This window comes from Leptinotarsa decemlineata, unplaced genomic scaffold (assembly GCF_025532065.1).
Source record: "Leptinotarsa decemlineata unplaced genomic scaffold, Ldec_3_MD MMD2_tig00026363_RagTag_RagTag, whole genome shotgun sequence".
Taxonomy (NCBI): domain Eukaryota; kingdom Metazoa; phylum Arthropoda; class Insecta; order Coleoptera; family Chrysomelidae; genus Leptinotarsa; species Leptinotarsa decemlineata.
Genome location: NW_027412706.1, coordinates 786,055 through 807,163, shown reverse-complemented (window position 1 = coordinate 807,163; position 21,109 = coordinate 786,055). Strand labels below are relative to the sequence as shown.

General features: G+C 33.9%; 2 protein-coding genes across 3 annotated transcripts in view; both read right to left on the bottom strand.

The window, feature by feature from the left end:
- LOC111505020 (uncharacterized) overlaps positions 1-21,109 on the bottom strand; it is a 42,066-nt gene that overhangs the window by 9,225 nt on the left and 11,732 nt on the right. The window contains exon 2 of one of the 2 annotated variants that reach the window (XM_074185164.1): positions 16,294-16,369. The exons of the other annotated variant lie outside the window; for it this stretch is intronic. Within the exon in view, the coding sequence (XP_074041265.1) occupies positions 16,294-16,369 (76 nt within the window). The remainder of the gene's footprint in view (positions 1-16,293; positions 16,370-21,109) is intronic. 2 annotated transcript variants of the gene reach the window in all.
- Positions 873-3,636, bottom strand: LOC141486704 (uncharacterized). The gene is made up of 3 exons (XM_074185177.1): positions 2,331-3,636; positions 2,050-2,271; positions 873-1,990 (listed from the first exon to the last, which is right to left on the bottom strand). The coding sequence occupies exons 1-3, from the start codon at positions 2,499-2,501 to the stop codon at positions 1,295-1,297; spliced, it is 1,089 nt and encodes a 362-aa protein (XP_074041278.1). The 5' UTR covers positions 2,502-3,636; the 3' UTR covers positions 873-1,294.

Here is a 21,109-nt window from a genome sequence, read left to right as displayed (position 1 = left end):
GAAAGGTCTGAAACGGCGCTGAAAAATTTTTTTTGAATATCTCGAAATTTTTTCAAAATTTCGGAAATTTAAAAAAGATCTGAAATGATCAATAAAATTGCGTAAAAAAAGTCCCGACTCCTGAAACTGTATCTCAATTATTTATAATTTTTACAAAGCCCTGAAAATAGAACCAAAAACGGGTAGTCTGGCTTCCGCGCGCATTCCGCCACTCTGACATAAAAACAAAAAAAATTATTCAAACATATTAAATGCGAATATTAAGGAATGAAAAAATGCATGTAATGTTGGGATACATCAATAAACAATAATCCGCAGTCAAAAAAATTTTATCCCAATTTTAACATTATTTATGCATTTGTTAATTAATAACTTTTTTTGAATTTAAAGTTAATATAAAAACCCCTATAATTATTAAACTAAAACCCTGGTATTTTTTTCCTTGGTGAAGTTATTCTTAATAGGCTTAAAAATAGATTACCGTTGCCAAAATAAAAAAAATAATGTTTTCTAATTTTTTTATTAACAATTGAAAATTATAAATTGAAAAAATACATGACATTTTTTTAAAATATTCATTGTTTCAATGTCTCATGGTTGAAAACTACTTAATAATTTTTTTTTAATTTTTCACTACTATTGTTAATGCATTTATTATGAACATATACATTGTTTATAAGCAATTAGAAAACAATTTTATTGCATCATGTTAATTGAAAAAAATAATGATTTTTAGAAAAAAAATGGTTCCTTTTTAAATCATAAATTCTATTGTTTTAAAAAAATATTCTTTTTTTAATTGTTTATTTAAAAAAATGTTATAAATAAATTAATATATTTTTTTTCAATACTCCATTTTTTAATAAAAGTAGCTAGGTGTTTTTTTAAATTTTTTATAAAACTTTTAATATTGTGATACCTTCATACTTGTCTTTTTCATCCGCTCCTCCGCTTTTATAATTATAATAAGTTTTAAACTATTGCAGATATGACAAATATGCTTCAAGTCTTTTTTGTTAATTATGAATTTATTAAAAATTTAACATTTTACTAAAGTTGTAGCCCTATTATTTATTTAATTATTGATTGTTATTTATAAAAAAATAGTAAGTTTTCAGGAAATTTACAAAATCAAAAACATACTGAAAGTTATTTTGAAATTCATTAAAACATGCTCAGTACAGTTAAAGGTTTTATTTCTGACCGGGATATTATAAGCTTATGTCGTCATAGTTACGCTATCAATAAAGAGGGTCATAACTCCCTTGGGACATTATAGATTTTATAATTCCCTCTACCTTTCACAAGTAAAAATAAATAGAAATGAAAACTGAACCATATTTAACTTATTCACGTCATTACAAATAATAAATGTACAATTTTGAAATGTTCCCTGAAAATTACTTCCGCCACTGGAAACAATTTCTTCTTTTGTATGGCTGGAGCTTCTGTTCACTACAGTCGAGGTACCTGCCTCTTCTGATGACAAAGTAGACAACATAAGCGCCGTTTTATTTCTCAATTCGATGCTATCCTCCAAATACCCCTCCGCCACCGTGGAACTTTTCCAACCTCCGTGTCTTTTTAAGTTAGTCATAGCTGCTCCTGCATTGGCTAGAGCAGTAGCAGAAGTGCGAGGAAGGCAATGTCCCGTATAGGAAGATGAGTTTGGCAATCCTAAATACATTGCGATTTTGCTGGGGATTTTCCCAAACATGTTTTTTCCAATTGGCTGAGATGTACATTTATTTTGTCGGAAGCTCAAAAAAAATCGTTCAATACCTTTAGGACGCAACGACATATAAAGTCTTGATAAAGGCAAAGCGGAGAACTCTTTTTCATCCACAACTGTAAGTTTCTTCGATACACCAGTTTTACTTTCCGGTACGTTCACTACCATAACGGAATTCCGGTCCTCTATATCCGATATCTTCATATTCAAAAGTTCCTGACTTCTGCATCCTCCAAAATAACCCATAATCAAAACAACCTATAACAAAAAAAAAAGGAAATAAATACACACAAAAAGGAAAATAAGAAAAAAATTACCTTATGCAATAAATGAATATCATTAGGAGCGTCCTTTAGGAATCTGATTACATCTTTAGGAGATAAAACAGCAGACTTTTTCGGCTTATAACTCTTACTCTTCCGTTTCAAAAAAGCCTGTAGTTCATTGAACTTGGTGATATCTCGTTTCTCATGTATAGTCACCATCGATTTTAGCATTGACCATTTAGTCCATAAAGAATTCGGACTATACGTTTCTGACTGAAACGAATAAACACAATTACTACCAAATCTACCGAAAAACATAGAAAATTCCTTACCAGTTCTTGAAAATATGCCAGAAATACAGTTTCAGTGACATCTTTTGGCATAACATTTTGCCGTGTCAGCCAGTCCAGATATATCTTGTATTCTTTTTGGTATACGGCTTCACTTTTCGATGGAATTAATGATTCTCTTGCTTGTTCAGCTTTTTTCAAAATATCCTCCATTATATTTGGGGTAGAAAACACGTTTTCACCGCAAACACAGCTTGATAACAAAGTTCTGTTTATAAACAAGTAACATAACAACAACCTAGCAACAAGAAAACTACTATAATCAACGGTACCTGATTCAAATATACCGGGAAGGTAATGAATTGGTACATTTTTCCGTTTCAAAAATGAACAAAATTTTATTGAAATCGGTCAGAAATAAAATTATCTATGGACCACGGGAATTAATGAGCCTTAATAACCTCAGGCAATTGCTGTCCCTCGGGCCAGAGGCCCTCGGGACGCAAACTTTGCCATCGGTAATTAAGGCCCTCCTAATTCCCTTGATACATAAATAATTATTTTAATATTTGTATTATTTTTTTTGTAATCTTTTAGATCTTTTTAGTGGCGGTGGCTATATTTTCTTGTCGTGATGTTTCTTGAACCTCCTCCTCCGACTTCTTCAAGTATCGGATCGCAGTATTCTTGAACTACTACTGGATAATCTTGACAATCATTAAGATCGTCTTCATTTTTATCGATAGCATTTAATCGACCATCATGATCGGTCGATCAGTATCATCATTGTCATCATCAAGTGATGGCCTTGTACTGTTAAAACATGTTTCACCTTTACAATTTTTGCATAAAGATGAGCAAGGAAGCCCAGCTTTTTCACATCCATATCGATTAGTACACTCTTTTATGCAGGCACAATTAACCAGCTTAAGCAAGTCGTCAGGTGCCAGTTTTTCCGTTGTTTTTATCGGCAGGAACATTGTTTCAGATTTGATTCAACCCCAATTTTCCCGATTCAAAAAATAATTACCAATCCAAAGCTGAACTTGGTAAAACGTCCTGAATGAGTGTAAATGTGTTGCTATTGTTGTTGGAGGTAAATTCGCTAAGTTGATCGCAGTCTTTCATTTCGCAATCTTACTTAAAAAAATCGAGAAACACGACACTGGCCTGATGTTGAATTAATATCGAATTGACTGTACAAGGCCATCATAATTCGCTCTCTAGCTACTTCAATATCTTGACGAGATGCATCGGGATTGTAGAAGACTTCCACGTATTGCATCAGCTGAGGATTTTTATCTATAATATCAAGCAATTTTTTTCCCTTTGCCTTATTTGTTTGTAACAATTTTTTTTTAAATAAACAATAAAAAAATTCAAAACCTTTAGTAACAAAAAACAATTATTAATTAACAAATGCATTTTTTATCATGACTTCTTTCAATTAACATAATGCAAAAAAAAAATTTCGAATTGCTTATAAACAATGTACCTATTTGTTTATAATAAATTTATTAACAATAGCCGTAAAAAGTAAAAAAAATAATTAAGTAGTTTTTACCCATTAGACATAGAAACAATAAAAATGAAGAAAAATTTTTTTTATGTTTTTATTTATTTATTATTTTCAATTGTTAATAAAAAAGTAGAAAATAACAATTTTTTTTATTTTGGCAACGGTAATCTATTTTTTAGCCTATTGAGAATAACTTCACCAAAGGAAAAAAATGCCAGGGTTTTAGTTTAATAATTATAGGGGTTTTTGTATTAACTTTCAATTCAAAAAAAGTTATTAATTAACAAATGCATAATCAATGTTAAAATTGAGAAAAAAAAATTTTGACTACGGATTATTGTTTACTGATGTATCCCAACATTTAATGAATTTTTTCATTCCTTAATATTCGCATTTGTTTATGTAATTTTTTTTGTTTTTATGTCAGAGTGGCGAAATGGGCGCGGAAGCCAGACTACCCGTTTTTGGCTCTATTTTCAGGGCTCTGTAAAAATTATAAATAATTGATATACAGTTTCGGGAGTCGGGACTTTTTTTACGCAAATTTATTGATCTTTTCACATCTTTTTTTAAATTTCTGAAATTCTAAAAATTTTTCGAGATATTCAAAAAAGCTAAAGCCCCATTTTTTTTCACTTAATTGTAATTTTGTAATTTTTTTCAGCGCCTTTTCGGAATTTTCCTTGAACTTTCTAGGTAAAAATACGAATCCAATGACACCTTGGTCGTAATTTTTGGACCCGTCTGTAAAATATCACAAAAAAAGTACATATGAACTAGACTAATATTAGAAAATGAAGTGCGAACTAACGAAATTCAATATTTTTGACATTATCTTTTAAAAAAGATAACATTTTTGAATTTTTGATTGGAAAAATCAAAATTTCAGTTTTTTCTTCTTTATTACTCAGCCAGAGTTTTGTGATGAAATTACGAAAATTTTACGAATTATGAATTATCGTGTATTATTAGATTATATTAGGTTCATTTCATGAGTTCGGACCTCCATTGTCTAATATGATATAAAATGATTTGAAATCCCTGAAAGAATCAATGAAGTTCACAAGGTTAGCTGAAAATAACAATTACATTAAGCAAAAAAACTGAAAATACAATGAAATTAAATACAAACAACAACTGAACATTGAACAAGAAATGAAAATTAAAATATTTTAAGCCAAGTTAATTCACGACGTTTCGATTGTTAGTATCCACAATCGTCTTCATGTGATGACTGGACTTATTACTACGAGAGATGATTTATACGTCATTCGAGTGCTTTCACCTATCCCGTCTTCCCTTTCTGCGCTTCACTGGTTTGGCGGAAGCTAACCATTTGGCGGGACCGTTTTTCGCTTGATTATGGGTTTCCATATTGCTATTTCTAGGGTTTGGTGTTACTATGTAATACATAAAATACTTTCCTCAATCGATAATATTATATATATTTCGAAAAGGATGTGAACAACAACTGAAAAATAATGTCCTTTTACAATGCAGGAAACCAACGGACATTATAAAAACCCTTCATAAGAAGTACATAAAAACAAAGCGGTATTTAGTACAGTCAGGGAAGTAGATATTTCGGAAACGAAATAAGCATATCTCTACGCTAGCTTGACTAAATGCGTTGTTGGACAAAATGTAAGCGGCTTTTTTGAATTTTTTGGAATAAATCAAAGAAGCCGCTTATATTTCGTCCAAAAAAGTATTTAGCCAATATAGCGGAATAAGCACCATTTGAATCAGTAAACTTTTGCCAACGTAAGGGCTAGTTCATGTTGGAACGAACATCGCATAAAAAGTGCGATTTAAAATGGCGTCGTGTTTATCATAGAAAAGTTGAAAAAATTGAACTTTTTTGCGATTTCCGCAAAATTTTATACGTCAACATACAATGAGGTTTTATTGATATTTTATTTGACTGTCGTATTTTAAGCCCATACATCGAAATTGCATCCGAAATAAACGAATGTGTCAGGTTGTTCAAATTATATTAACTTTACCGTATATATAAAGCTTCATTGAGAAAAACCCGTCGTTATGGCGTGAGAAATATTTTCAAAAACAGAAGAAAATATGGAGAATATCACAACCTTGTGACTGAAATGAGAATTAGTGATCCAGAGAAATATTTCAACTATTTATGGCTGACTCTCCCATTATTCAATAAACTATTGAATTTGGTTGGCCCTTCATTAAAGAAAACTCTTTTTGCAAAAGAACCCTTCGCTCCTGCACTTGAGTTGGCAGTAACGTTAAGATAAGTGGTTTGAAGACACACTACTATTAAACAAAACTTGGGAAAATTGTTAGTTCTATTTACTGATATGATGGGATCTGGTCTTAAAAGTCTTAATTCCTATGAGTCGTATGCATCGACATAACCATGTCGGTGGTCGTTTGTCAGTATTCAGGTTCATGTAATCAAATTTAAAATTCAACCATAAAATCCCTAGATATTGCCCGCTTCAACATGAACATGATATTTTGACCATTGGGTCAAATTTGCGGAACCGCAAAAATATTAACGCAATCGTTCTAATATGAACTCGCCTTAACACATGACGATTAATTCCGTCATCATGAAAATTGTGTACTCGGGATTCAATTAAGTCGACGAAGGCCGTTAATGCTTGTTCCTGATTGGCGAAGGGTCTAACGGTGAGAAATTTATCGAAGTGCATGAAAAAATGGTAGTCAGTTGGCGAGAAGTCTGGAAAGCATGATGAGTGAGGCAGAAATTCGACGCTCAATTTTTGGGCAGTGATTTTTGAAACGTGCGGACCAGCGTTGTCGTTTAGTAGGGTCGCATCTCTTCTCTTGATCAGTGCCGGCTGCTGCTGAATCAATGTTTGGTACATTTCGTCGATTTCTCACAATAGAACTCTTCTGTGATAATTTGGCCCAGTTGCAGAAAGTTATAGTGAATCACATCAGCCGCTGACCACCGTGGTCTTTTTTGGTGGATTTTCACGTTTGGGAAGTGACTGGGTGATTCATCTGTGTCCAACCACTGTTCTAAACGTAGATGGTCCACTTTTTATCGAACGAGACGATCCGATCCAAAACAGGACCCTTTTGGTTGTGTAGAAGCAAAGAAGAACATACCTCAAAACGTAACAGTTTCTGTTACGTTCAAATCAAATCATTCAAATCGTGAGACACCCACTCTTCGAGCTCTTTACCTTTCCAATACGTTTTATTCCATTAGAAACCGCATGGGAGCTGACTCACTCACTGTTTGGGATGGGTCAGGCTCCACTAGGGTCCTGGTGGAGCCACTCCGGGAGCCACTTCGGGGCTCACCGAGGATAAAATCTCCGGAACTAAATTTCGCAGACCAACATCGAACAATGCGTTCATTAACACCATAATTGCCAAATGCCTGATTAATTTTTCGTTACAATCTTTATGCACTTTCGAATCACAGTGGGACTACTTACAACGGGCATTACCTAGACAGCATATTGCAGACACCCTTATAGTGGCACGTGGCATGAATACAACTATTCACACGTGTCCCCAATTTCACCAAAATCGCTTGTGAGTGAGGAAGCATATTTATGTCCTCTTTTATGAACAAGAAGAAACAAAGCAGCACTTTTGAGGTGTTTTTTCTCCTTCTCTCTTTCAGTAAGCTAAATTCTGTTAATTGATTTGTATTTCATGATTCTTCTGATAAAAAATTGTTGTTAAAAAATCGAATAATTAAATTCATGATATAAGATTTAAAAAAAATTTTGGGATGTTTCGGCGGCGCTTTGGTTCAATTTGAATTCGAAGAGAAACATTAGCCGAAAATCGCTTAACGACATCATATAGTAATAAGCTGTAAATTGGGAAAAAGGAACAGCAAAGTAAAATGAATATTTATTGAGATATGGAACTACAAAAACACATGACATTAAAATGTATAAAACTTTTGAAACAACCAACATTTATAGAACATAATAATTCGCTACTGGCCTAGCATTCAAACCTCGAGCGACCCACTTATTTTTAGTAATCTGCTATGGAACTCCCAACGGAACTGTAAAATTGTAATCTCTAGTTAGTAGTACGTGGTACTCGTAAATCTCTAAATGTTTTATGTGATATTTTGAAACCAGAGTCAATTCATTGCGTTATACTGCAATGATATTTGGGAGTCTTCCTTCTGAATGAAATGGGGCGATATTGAATTTCAAAACCGACAGATACTATCAAGAGGTCCTATAGTTTAATCAGTTAAGTTTTTGAACCCCATAGGCAATTTTATCGGAACTGTAAAGTTTCTAAAAAATGAATCCCCATGTGAGAACATCTTTTGATTTGATGGTTGAATATATAAGTAAATTAGTTTATTAGCAATCGCTGTCAGAACACCAATGGTCCGTATATACGGATCATTGGAGTTATTAAAAAAATGATAAAATATCTAAAAAGTTAAAACCAAAACTAAATATTTGAACAATTTTCACAAACATTTTTTATTTCTATGAATGAGGAATCATTCTGAAAAATAACAAATAAAACTTTCTATGTTCCTTTACCACTTTTATTTGTAACCAATGTTGTTACTGCAGTTTCGTCCTATAAGGACAATATAGTAATTATTGTAATTGTTTGAGAATGTCCTTATAGGTAAAACTGCAGTAACAACATTAGTGGTAAAAAATCATAGAAAGTTTCATTTCTTACTAGTTGTAGCCCGCGGCTTCGCCTGCGGTAGAATTTGGTTTGTCACATTAAGTTTCGTGACAGACAAATAGTTACAATATTTTTTATTAACCCTGAATTTCAGGTTTCCAACTTCAAAACTGACGAAATTCAATACAATCTTTGAACCCCTGTTTTTCCCCTTGAGGGGTGGAAATTCATGATTCCCTTTCTTGATTCCCTTTCTTGAACCTACCTGCATATTTCAAGATTCTAGGTTCAGTAGCTCCGGTTGTACGTTAATATAAGAGCGGGCAACAGGTAGTAATTTATATTTTTACTTTTAAAATACAGTATCTAAAAAATATGACAGTTGCACTAAGTAATGAATATCTTCGAAAATCGAATTATGTAACCTATAAAAAAATTCGCAAAACTAACACAACCGTCAACGACGTCTGCCCTCACGCGTCTGCCCGCGTTTGGGTCACGTTCTCGGCGATGGCGCTTCATGGCTTAGATCGCTCCTCTACCCCCGCGCACCATTCCCCGTCGTCTTACAGTAGACTCGATGCGTAATGGCTTGCTGCGTTGCGTCAAGTTAATCTTATCGTGATATCTTTTAAAGGATTCGTTATATTATAGTTATATTATATTGTACCCTATATGTTATTCTCATGTATAAGCTGCATTTATGTAAAGTTTTTTTCTAAATCCGTTCAGTCGTTTAGGCGTGAAAGAGCCACAAACATACATGCATACATACATCTTTCCTCACAAACTTTCACATTTATATTAGTACAGAAGATAGAAGACTTATATTAGTACATATTTTTCACGATGATATCCTACCACGAGGTAACGACTACATCAATCAAATTATCCAATTCTACTGAGGAAGCTGCGATGTTAGCGAAACGCATGCAGACAAAAAAAATGTTTGTGAAAACTGTTTAATTATTATCACGGATAGTAAAACCAATGAGTTTGAGTTTATCTTTGATAAACAAATGTTCTTCAATGAACCACATTGTATTACAGAAATTACATTCGAAATGTTGTAAAACTATTAAAAAACACCCAATTCATTTCATTATGAAGTACAATTATTTTGCAATTTTACGGTTCGCAAACGTTCTCTCTACGAAGTGTTATGTCATTTTTAATGGAACTACTTATGCAATAAAAAATTGCCTTATTCCACTTGTATGAACGAACACAGCGGAAAGAGGAAAACCTACAATTGATTCGTATCAGGAATCATAATAGTATGTTCTACTAATTAGGAAATCATTAATTTATGAGGTAAATAGTTTTCATCACATATTAATTGAGATTATGTTTCCAGGAGAGAAATATTTAATAATAGAATATCGTTGATACGTACTCTGGAGGAAAGGTATTCTTAAATGACGGGACTTTCAAAATCATTGATAGGTACCTGTTGAAGAAAACTTTAAACTTACTTATTTTGAAAGAGAAATGCCGATCCCCAACTAGTCTTAAAAGAAGTAAGTCTCCAATGATAGGTAGAAAGAAATTGTGGAAAACTTCAAAGGAATTAAATTTTAGCTGGGAAAAACAAAACACAAAATCGCTGTTAATCGAAAATGATGAAATCATTATATTATTTGATGGAGGAGACAATACCTAAGCCAGGTAATGTCTGGACGAAACTCGGCGTACCGTCGGAAACATGAAGCAAAGACAAAAACATATTAAAGATTCACGTTAAGTATTTTCAGAAGGCTGATCCAACAGATTGAAGTCATCTTCTGGAAAAGAAAAGCGACTGATTCACTAGTTCACAGCCAATTTACAACTGTAATGTCGTATGACATTATTGATAGTTAAAATATCCTAACACATAATATTTTTGAGTTATGATTTTTTCACAAAAATTTAATGAACATGACATTCCAAATTCGCTTTTTCCCTAAATTGAGGAACTTGTTAAAATCTGGCAACACAGCGGCTCTGCCCAGTATTCGAATCTGCCTCCGCTGTATATGAGACTTGTAACGCCGCTTCTCGAACTTCCGATACTCGACGTTTCCAGGGTATACCAGAAATACGGAACCGCCATAAAAGTAGCAAGTTGGCAATCGGATCATCAATATTGGTTTAAAGTGAGTAGTGATGAGTTAGTATTAGAGAAGCGAGGTGAGCAAACACGCGAATATTAAGAGTATTATATTAATGTTATCTTTGCGAATAAAATAAGTTGACTCCTGTAAACGCAGTATCACATACTTGAACTTGATGTACGCAAGAGTACAAAAATATTCAGAGTACAGAAACATGAATGCGTTATTCCCGCAGATAGTTTTTGCTATATATGTGGTCAGTTTACTCCTAAATCGGGGTTGGGCTCCTCACATATGTTGCCAAACCTTTGCAGCAATTTTAAGTAACTGGTTAAACGGCAAACGTTTTTCTATGCCTTTTGCAGTTCCAGTGATTTGGCGAGAAACAACAAATCATTACAACGACTTTTACTTATGCATGACAAACGTGTCTGGTTTTTCAAAAAAGAGCAAACATAAAATTGTATATCCGGATATTCTTTCTGCAAGAAGGCCGGTTCTTCATGGAGAAGGTTTCCCAGTTCCAACATCCCTGGCAAATTTGGACGAAGATTTGGAAATGTATGATGACCAGGCAGGTTCCCATGATATGCCAGAAAAAGACGGTCCTTATTTTCCCCAGAGAGTGAAGGAAGAACACCCCATTTAATCGAACAACCTGAATTAAATGATCTAGTTCGAGACCTATACTTGTCCAAAGAGAATGCTGAACTATTAGGGTCTAGATTACAAAAATGGAATTTACTAGACTCTAAAACCAAACACTTGTAGAAGAACTACTTGAAAACTACTGCAGAATGGGATGTCGTATGTCTCTTAAAATCCATTTCTTGCACTCCCATTTGATTTTTCTTCCAGAAAATTTGAGTGCTGTCAGTGACGAACAAGGGAAAAGGTTCCACCCAGACATTCTGACAATGGAGCAACGTTACCAAGGCAGATGAGATGCAGCAATGTTGGGGGATTATTGTTGGTTCCTTATGAGAGAAAACGATGAAACATATAAACGAAAGTCAATATTTGCAAACGGGTTATGCACAAAATAGTTCATTTGATTTTTTTTTTAATGTGTATTGTGTATTTCCCTATAATATGTGAAAATTTTTGTATGAAATGAAAATAACTATAACTCAGCATCTTTAAGTGATGGAAAATTTTTGATATTGAAGTTGCAGTGAGGATGCTTTGAACTCTCATGTATTGCCATTATAGTATTAGTCGCAATTTTTTGTTCTTATTTGTTGGCTAGTGATTACCCGCATTGGAAGTGTTGATGGTTTTATTGAGGACGGTTTATTGATGTTTGGATCAAAGCATTCTGGCGAATAGCGATGTTTTTGAAAAATATTTTGAGCAAATGTTAGATCCCATTCCACATAACTATGTGATTGTGATGGATACTACAAGTAATCATTCCAGAAACATTGAAAGAACACAAACTAATGCATGGAGAAAAGCGGATATCATTGAGTGGTTTCGACAAAAAACATATCATTTGATGAACGTATGCTTTAAAAACCTATTGTCTATAGAATGTTCAAATATAAGGCTAGTTTGACGGAATATAATGTTGACAAGATTGTACAAAAATGAAATATTATCATTCTGCGCCTGCCTCCTTATCACTGCGAACTTGATCTCATTGAAATCGTTTTGGACACAAGTAAATAATTTGGTCGCAAGAAGAAACACAAAATACATAATAAAATATGTCAAAATACTCTTCAGGGGTCCTTAAAAAATGCCGAAATTGTATTGAACATGTTATGAAAGAAGCGGACAACATCTGAAAATTCGACCATTTAGTTGAGGAAAGTGTAATATCTTCGATCATAACATTCTACGAAGAATCATTGGATTTATACATAATTTTTGCTTCTGCCCAATATCTTCTAAAAAGGCATACCTATTAGTTATTAAGTGGACATTTCACATCGAACTGTTAGGACAATATCCATTATAGATGGATAAATGAACATTGTTATTAGTTTTAACAAAGTATTTTTGGTTAAATAACCAAACGCAAGTCACTGCGGGTATAAAACTGATAGAGTTACCCATATAACATATTTTGGTAAAAGAACAGAGATAATTGCGGGTTTCTTCAGAAAAAACAATGTGTAAGTGGCATTCAGACTACATGCCAGGTTATCTGAATGCATGTGTACAAGTTGGAGACGAATTTATAAGCTTAAGTGTCCGGAGTGTAATATTGTTTATATGGGGCAATGTGGTCAAAATTGCTCAAATCGGTATGCTGAACATGAAAGGTCCTTCAGACTAGGTAAAAATGCTTCGACGTTTTCAAACCATTCCTTGACATGCAACCAGAAGTTTCCGAATCTAAACGATACGGAAATTTTGCACTATGCAGAGGAGGGTTGCAAACTCAATTATTTGGAATCCTTGAAAATTCGTAAGCATAAACATTGCGGGTGCAGCCTATTAAATGATCAAATTGATCTAGTTTACTCACCGATTTTCGAATTAGTGTATCCACATTGTCACGGGTAAACAAAATTCGGGCACTCAATTGAATTAAGTACCTCTGTTATTATCTACAATAGTGTTATATAAGAGCTAATGTAATCAATCATTTTTAGTTTAATGTACAAGCTTGAAAATGTCCTTATAGGACAGTAACGTTAGTTACCTACAAATAAAAGTGGTAAGATACATAGAAAGTTGATTTTTCTTGATATTTATTTTCATAACCCTGGAGATGGAAATGTCGAATCAAAGATTCAAAATTACTAGGATATCCAAAAGTATGTACATTGTATGGAAAATGTTTTATTTCTATTTATTCAGCTAGTAGTGTACTGTACTGCCACTGTAAAAATTGAATACGCGCATTCAAAATACATATAAATAAAATGTCATAAGTTGAAACTCGGCTGGGAAAAAATTCAGATTCTGTGATATGGAGTTGGTGCGAAAAATCTCTAGTATTCACAGTCTCATAACTTGAGAATTATCGGTCCTTCAGATATGCAAAAAAACTTTAACACGTAAAATTATTTGAATGTTTGTATTTAATGAAATTAAGGTGAAAACGAAATATTCGTAAACACTGATTTTCGTGTTCTTCTGTAACTACCCAGTTTTAAGAAATATTCCTCTCTGTAAAAAATTATGATAATCTCGTTGAATACTCACTGGTCAATTATCTCTAGTATTTTTACCTATTTTGTTATGAAGTGTTTGGGTTATCCCCAACAGCTGAACTACTTGGAAGTTCAAAAGTATAAAACTGTAGAATGATGAGTGAGAGATAATAATTGATTCAATATACGGTGTTTCTCAATTGCGGTAAAATACAGGGTGAAAAAGTTTTCTTAAAAAATTCTTTTCTGTATAAATACTGTAAATATCTTCGATTTTGGTGAAATTTGGTATGAGGTTTAATTAGTCCTAGTTAGTTATAAATTATCTAGTCTTGTCAAACATTATTTACCAAAAAATGTACGCCAGTGACGTTTCTTGTAACACTTAGTATTGTTCCTTAACGTATTCGTTGCGAAGTAATGAAACTAATACGGTTCCGAAGTTTATAAAAATGAGGAGAATTATAAGGACACAGCAAGCAGAGATAATCTAGCAATATTGAATTGCTCGAGTGATTGGGAGAAGATTGACCGTCTCATATACAACAGTATGGAAGCTGTCAAGTCATCAACAACTGAAAGACACAAAAAAATTTTGCATATTTCCAGAACGATGCAGGTCACCAACATAGAGAAATTTTGGGAAAACCGTAGTCAATCTTTACAATAGGAAACTATCCCAGGAGGATACTAGGATTTTGGCTAAGGGAGAAAATTTCGCACTGACACCACCCACAATTCCAAAACAGAATAATATTGCCAATGTAGAAGCATCCGCGGGTTACCGACCCGTGGTTGAGGAGAAAATCGACATCGAGACAACGAGGATCCTGAAACGAGCAAAATCTCCTAAGCCCAACCGTTGAAGGGTGGTCTTAAAGCTCTGAACAATGATGAAAATATCTTGATCTCACGTGCTGACGAAGGATATGCCACCGATGTGATGAACGAGTACGACTATAGGAAAGATATAGTTGCTTGAGCACATATAATGTGCTCAAGCGAGATAGGACCAACTACGTCTTAAGAAAGACTAACTAGCTAATTCATGCATCATCTATTAACCAGGATGTGAAGAGAGGGTTACAGAGAACAGAGGCATTAACACCTTTTTTATATGGGCTACAAAAAATTTCATAAGCCGAATGTCCCACTAAGGCCAATCGTCAGTGGTATATGGTCTTCGACGTATGAGAACGCCAAGTACTTATCGGGTCTGCTGCAGCCACTAGTAGGACAACACTCATTCGACAGAGACTCAGCTCATTTTATTGAGAAGTTTCGTGATAAACCGAATCCTAAAGACTTGTTGGTGAGTTTTAATGTCGTATCTCTGTTCACAATGGTTCCAGTTAGTGAAACCTTGCAACTCATCGGTGGGTTCTTTCCTCCAGCATCCTCTAACATCAACATACTTCCAATGGGATTGATATTTCTTTGAGCAAAAAGGAGTCCACTAAGTACAATTGTTGCCAACTTGTATATGGAACAATTCGAACGACAAGCTCTAGAACATTCGCCGGTCCAACGCTGGCAACGATATATTGGCGATACCTTCGTGGTTTGGAGTTACGGGAAAGAGGAACTAGTAAGATTTCTGGGATATTTGAATTCTTAGAGCCCAAAACTCCAGTTCACAATGGAGAAAGAAGAGAAAGGGAGAATCGATTTCAGTGAAAAGACGGGAAAGTGGCAGACTGGGGACTCAGAGGACAGCCATGACATTGCCAGTATCAATACCAATTGCCAATAGATAAACATAAAAATAGTTTTTACACTTGAACATCTACAATACATGAAAACCGGCACTTCATAACACAAGGATTCTCCCAATCAGGTACAAGAGCAATTGGTCGTCCGACATCTAGTCCCATTATGAGTAAAAACGCATCAGGACCATTTTCAGTTTGCGCATCGCAGCAATGCCTACCGCAGTAGCAGACAAAGTGTCAGGTCTAAGACCTCGCAGAGCACACCCAGAAACAGGACAATTTGTTAGACACCGGCCTTGAAAGCCTACACACCTTGATTTAATTTTGCATTGGGTATAACATGTAAAACTACAACTTTTTTTTCCCAAAAAATTGAAACGAAAACCGAATAAAAACATGTAGTGTGCTTTGCATTAAAAAAGTAACAATAACTTTTGGGATGTTTGCCATTTGTCACATTACATTTATTGTTGTGTCAACAGATATTTTATATAAAAGAAAAAAGGAATGTTTTAGAAAATGTTAACACCATGTTCGGAAACAAGGTATTAACGAGCCTATATTTGTGTGAACTTTTTTTTAAATTTTCTCCTGAACATACCTTTACATTTTTTAACGCAATCAGGAAACACCCTATATATCATTTCGATAGAATAAATAAAAAAACTAATTAATGATTTTAAAAACAACGTAGATATTTCCACTGGATATATTGGTGTAATATGAGAAGTTTCATTAAAAAAACACCTCCATAAATAACGTTGAAATGGAACTGTTTACCTGATTCAAGCAAGACCTCATTTTGAGATTAGCATGTTTGATAGTCCCATGTATTTAGTTCAGTACCAACATCGTTATCTTATGAGTCATTAATGTCATTTATTTCATACATCTTTACTTTCTACAATTTAGTCACTTATGTTTATGTTTGTTCCATACCTGAGGAATGAAGTCTTGAATAAACAATGGAGAATGGAAGGTCATGCTTTTCGCAATCAAATAATATGACTGTGTACTGAAAACAGAAAAAGTTGATTATGAGAATTCAAACGTTGTCAGTATCTCAATGGTCAGTATTTGCTGGCAAGTTGACTATTGGTTGTTCAATTCCTTGGAAGACTTAGTTGTATTACAGAAAAAAATAATTAACGTTTTGGCACATTTTTCTGGGTAGTCAGAAAATAATTCATTCCAGTACATGGAATGCAGTCTAGCTCATAATATATATTAACACGATTCTATATACGACACTTCTTCAAATTTTCATTTGGAATATTACTGGAGTTTTCTTTCCGAACACCAAACACGTGTTTCGATCACTTCAAGAGCAGTTTGATCTTCATCTTGAAGATGATCACTTGGTGATCGAAACACGTGTCGAGGTGTTGAAATAACGGTTTGGTGTCAGGAAAAACTCCAGTAAAATTAATGAAGAAAAGAGAAATGAAACTTTCTATGTTTTTCACCACTTTTATTTGTAATTAACGTTACTGCTGTTTCGTCCTATACGGACATTTTCAAACTTATACAATAAACAAATATACAAAAAAATTTACAAATAAAAGTGGTAAAAAATATAGAAAGTTTCATTTCTCTTTCCTTCATTATGTTTTCCTACCAAGTAGTAACGGCTACATCCATTAATCCAGTAATATTCAATACTTCACCAAAGGTTCCAAACAGTGCATCATAAATTTTCATTTGTTTATGTGACTTGAAATTGAAATGAATTAAACAATAAGTGAAATCTCAGTTATATAAAAACAATAAAAAAGTTAAACTGTGAAAATCCATGTGAGGAAGATCAGTTTAATCTTCCTCTTGAAGATGATCACTTGGTGATCGAAACACGTATTGAGGTGTTGAAATAACGGTTGGGTGTTGAGAAAAAACTCAAGAAAATACAAGAAAATAAAATAATCAAACTAAGTTACTTCACGTTTCGATTGCTACTATCCACAATCGTCTTCGAGTGATAACTGGACTATTTCTGATAGTGGGGACTATTCATAAGTCACTTGGGTACTTTCAATTCATTCTACTCTTAAAAAAATGAAGACAATTTTCGCAAAATAACAATAATATTTTTTCACCTCAAAATCAATATTTTCAAGACTAAGCAATTCAAAATTATACGTCACAATACAAGTACATAAATGAAGTGAATTTGTATCACATTGTTTGTCGCTGACAAAATAGGGACCAACATTACTGTCGTCAATATTCGCTTAGTTTTTATAGTAGGGACTTTTATAAAAAATAAAAATGAAGCACATCAAAAAAGTTCCACAAGATTCCATTGTTTTTTTATTCTTAAAGAACTTGACGATAAACGAAAAAAGGTATTATCTCATTTTATCTAAGCCTAATTATTATTTTTCGTTGATATATAAAGTCTAGCAGATGTTTAAGGTACCAACCACAAATATGAGTTGGTTTGATTTCTATTAGCCCTGTATTTTGTATTTGAAGGATTCTATGAATCAACCATATAAATTTAAATTAATTTCGAGGTATTTTATTACATATGAATATTCACGGTATTCGAACTATCAGACTTCTTATTGACCACATTAAAATAACAACTTTCTATGATTCTAGGAGGAATGAACTTGTGTCTAATGAATTTAATCACTTCTCAGTCACCAGCATAATCGGTTCGTGGATTCGCAAATCAGGAATCGTCTGAATTCCCAAGTATTATTATTATTGCCCGTGGGCAATTCAAAATAGGCTACCACTTCGTTCTAGAACATTCGAGTCATTTGGTTTGGTACATTTGATGTATTTGAATCGTTTCAATATTTGGTCGATTTCAATGAGTTTATCCATTTGAAAAGGTGCAAGCAAGTAAAGATCTAGAATCCGTTCGATGAAAAAATTATCAAAATCATACATAATAATTAATAATAATATAATTGAGGTATTTATTATGTTTAACTAATAATATACTCTGCTCTGCTTCGTGAGCAATTTGGTAGTGATCATGAAACCGGAGTCTATATGTTAGGTTAGGTTAGGTCCAAAGTGAGTGGGTCTATTCGACCCTTCACCGCAACCCGCAAGGGTTGCGGGTTGCGGTGAAGGGCTTCTTAACGAAGCCGATTAGTTGGTATGGTGAGTGGTCTTTCAGATGGTAAGAGTACGGCTCTGCCGAACTCTAAAAACCTGATTCGGTCCCCAGCGGGACAGGCACAAAGTATATGCTCTACTGTTTCATCATTTTCCAAACATAAGTGACACACACTGTCTTCCGACAGTCCGAGTCTCTGCATATGATGATTCAAATGACAGTGACCCGCAAGAAGGCCTGTTAAACATCGTAGTTCATCCCTACTGTAGTCCAAGAACTGTTTGGTATCAAGCTTGTAAGGGTGAATAAACGCCTTGGAGTGAGCCAATCCTGGAAGATTCTGCCAGAAGTCCATCCAGGTGTTCAATCTTTGATTGGCAAAGCCTAAAGCGATGTCAATTACAGGTTCTGGTCCGATAAAACTGCTTGTAGCACCCTACTTTTCAAGGGAGTCAGCAGCCTCATTGCCTTCCAGGCCAGTATGGCTAGGAATCCAGACCAGAGACAATATAATAAGTCTTCCTATCGAGAAGAGTAGTGTTTGGCAATTTGCTACCCAATTTAGACGTTACTCTGTAGGAGCCAAGAGCTTTTCTGACTTGTTTATGAGATTGGATTCTTCCAATCGCTCCATTGCTGAATTTCCGCTTAAAATACAGTCGCATAAGTTCCAAGGCAGGTTGATATCTCTGTCCTGGGTCTGCGACTGTGTAATAGTAATTGAAAATATCATCTGTACATGAAAAGTAATTGAGAAAAATGATTATTGGAGTTTTTATTATCGCAGTAAAATCTAAAACAGTGACTTTTTGAATTTTTATCTGTTTATCTGCGCGTTTGTGCGGTTTTCACTACTATATAAAGTGATGAACTGGGATAAGTTTGAATGTCAATTCAAATAATCACGTCAAACATTTGCTGAAAGCAAATCTGTAAAAATACTGTTCTTTTGAATTTGCTAAAACTTTGGTAACTATGTAGATAGTATTTGTAAGAATATTTTCTTATATATCAAAGGTGTTGTGGAAAATCCACGGGAACAAGTAGTGTATAATATATTTTCGATTTTTGTTTCATGAAAAATATTAGTGTGAATTGATTTGTAGTAAATTAGTAATAAATTATTTGTGCCGAAACCAAATGGGAGTTTTTCGATCTGTCCTGTTTTGGGCCTGGTATCGTCTAGTTGTAGTCATCACTTACATTGTATTAAACAAATTCGCTTTCCGCTGTCTGTCCCTATATATGCTCAAATCTTCAAAACTACCCAACGGATTTTGATGCGGATTTTTCAATAGAGTTATTCAAGAGGAAGGTTTCTGATGTGATGTAAATAAACACATTTTTTGCGTTTATATTGCAAACGCTGGCTGAACCCTACGAGATAGATCAAAAAATGTACTACAGTATAGTTCACCTTAAAAAAGTCTACATATAGTATAGGGATAACCTTATAAAACCATTTTTATCTTCGAGAAATATTGGCTTTTTTACGAAGCAATTTTAGGCAATACAGCATTAATCCTTATCCAATTAAGTACCTTGAATGCATTGTGCATTTAATATAGATCAATATGGCCGTTTACAGCACGTAATTTAGAAGAATATTTTCGAAGATATCACAGATTTAAAATGCAGGGACATAGTGGTTGCGGCGGTACCAGCTAGGAGCCTGGGGCGCGCCGAAAGCCGTGCTTCGCCCTATAGCACTTTATGATTAGCAGCGATCGCACACGTTTATATGTATATTTAGTATCAGCACACTTTTCCATAATATTGAGGCAGTTCAAATTATTAATCAATAGGATCCACAATATTTATAAAAGTATCAATCCAGTATCAATCCAGAATCATTTCATTCTGATTTGAATAATACAAATTTTCAACCTATTTATAATTCCGATAACATCGACGAAAAAGTTGCCATACTCAACAAGTTAGTTCTTGAACTTTTTGACAAACATTCACCGGTTAAAACTGTCAAAATATCTAGGAAAAAAGCACCTTGGATTACAGATAACCTTAAACTCATGTTCAAACTCAGAGATGACGCTCTTTCTAGATTTAAAAAAACCGAGTCACCTCATCACTGGGTATATTACAAGGAGTTAAGGAATCTCACAAATCGAACGGTAAATCTCGAGAAGAAAGCATATCTTAACTATTGCTTGTCGAAAAGTAAACAATTGTGGAAGGAACTAGCTAAGCTCAATGTTTATAAGAAGAAAGGTCAAAAGACAATTCCTGAACACCTCTCGGATGTTGAAAAAATCAACAGCTTTTTTGGCGATATTGTTAATAGTATCTCCACGCCTGATGATGACACAATAAATCATTTTTTGAGCTCGAAGCTGAATGACCAAGAATTCAAATTTCACGAAACTAACGAGAATGAAATTTACACCATTCTGTTAAGTATTAAATCTAATGCTGTTGGACCTGATAATATCAGCATACAAATGTTATTATACTGTTGTCCAATTATTTTACTTCACATATGCCACTTATTCAATTATTGTATTCAAAAAAATATTTATCCAACAATCTGGAAACATTCGCATATTATTCCGTTAGCCAAAATAGGCAATGCAGAGAGTCTGACTGACCTTCGCCCAATTAGCATTTTGTGTGCCATATCTAAAGCGTTTGAAAAATTTGTAAACTTGCAGATACGTAGCTACT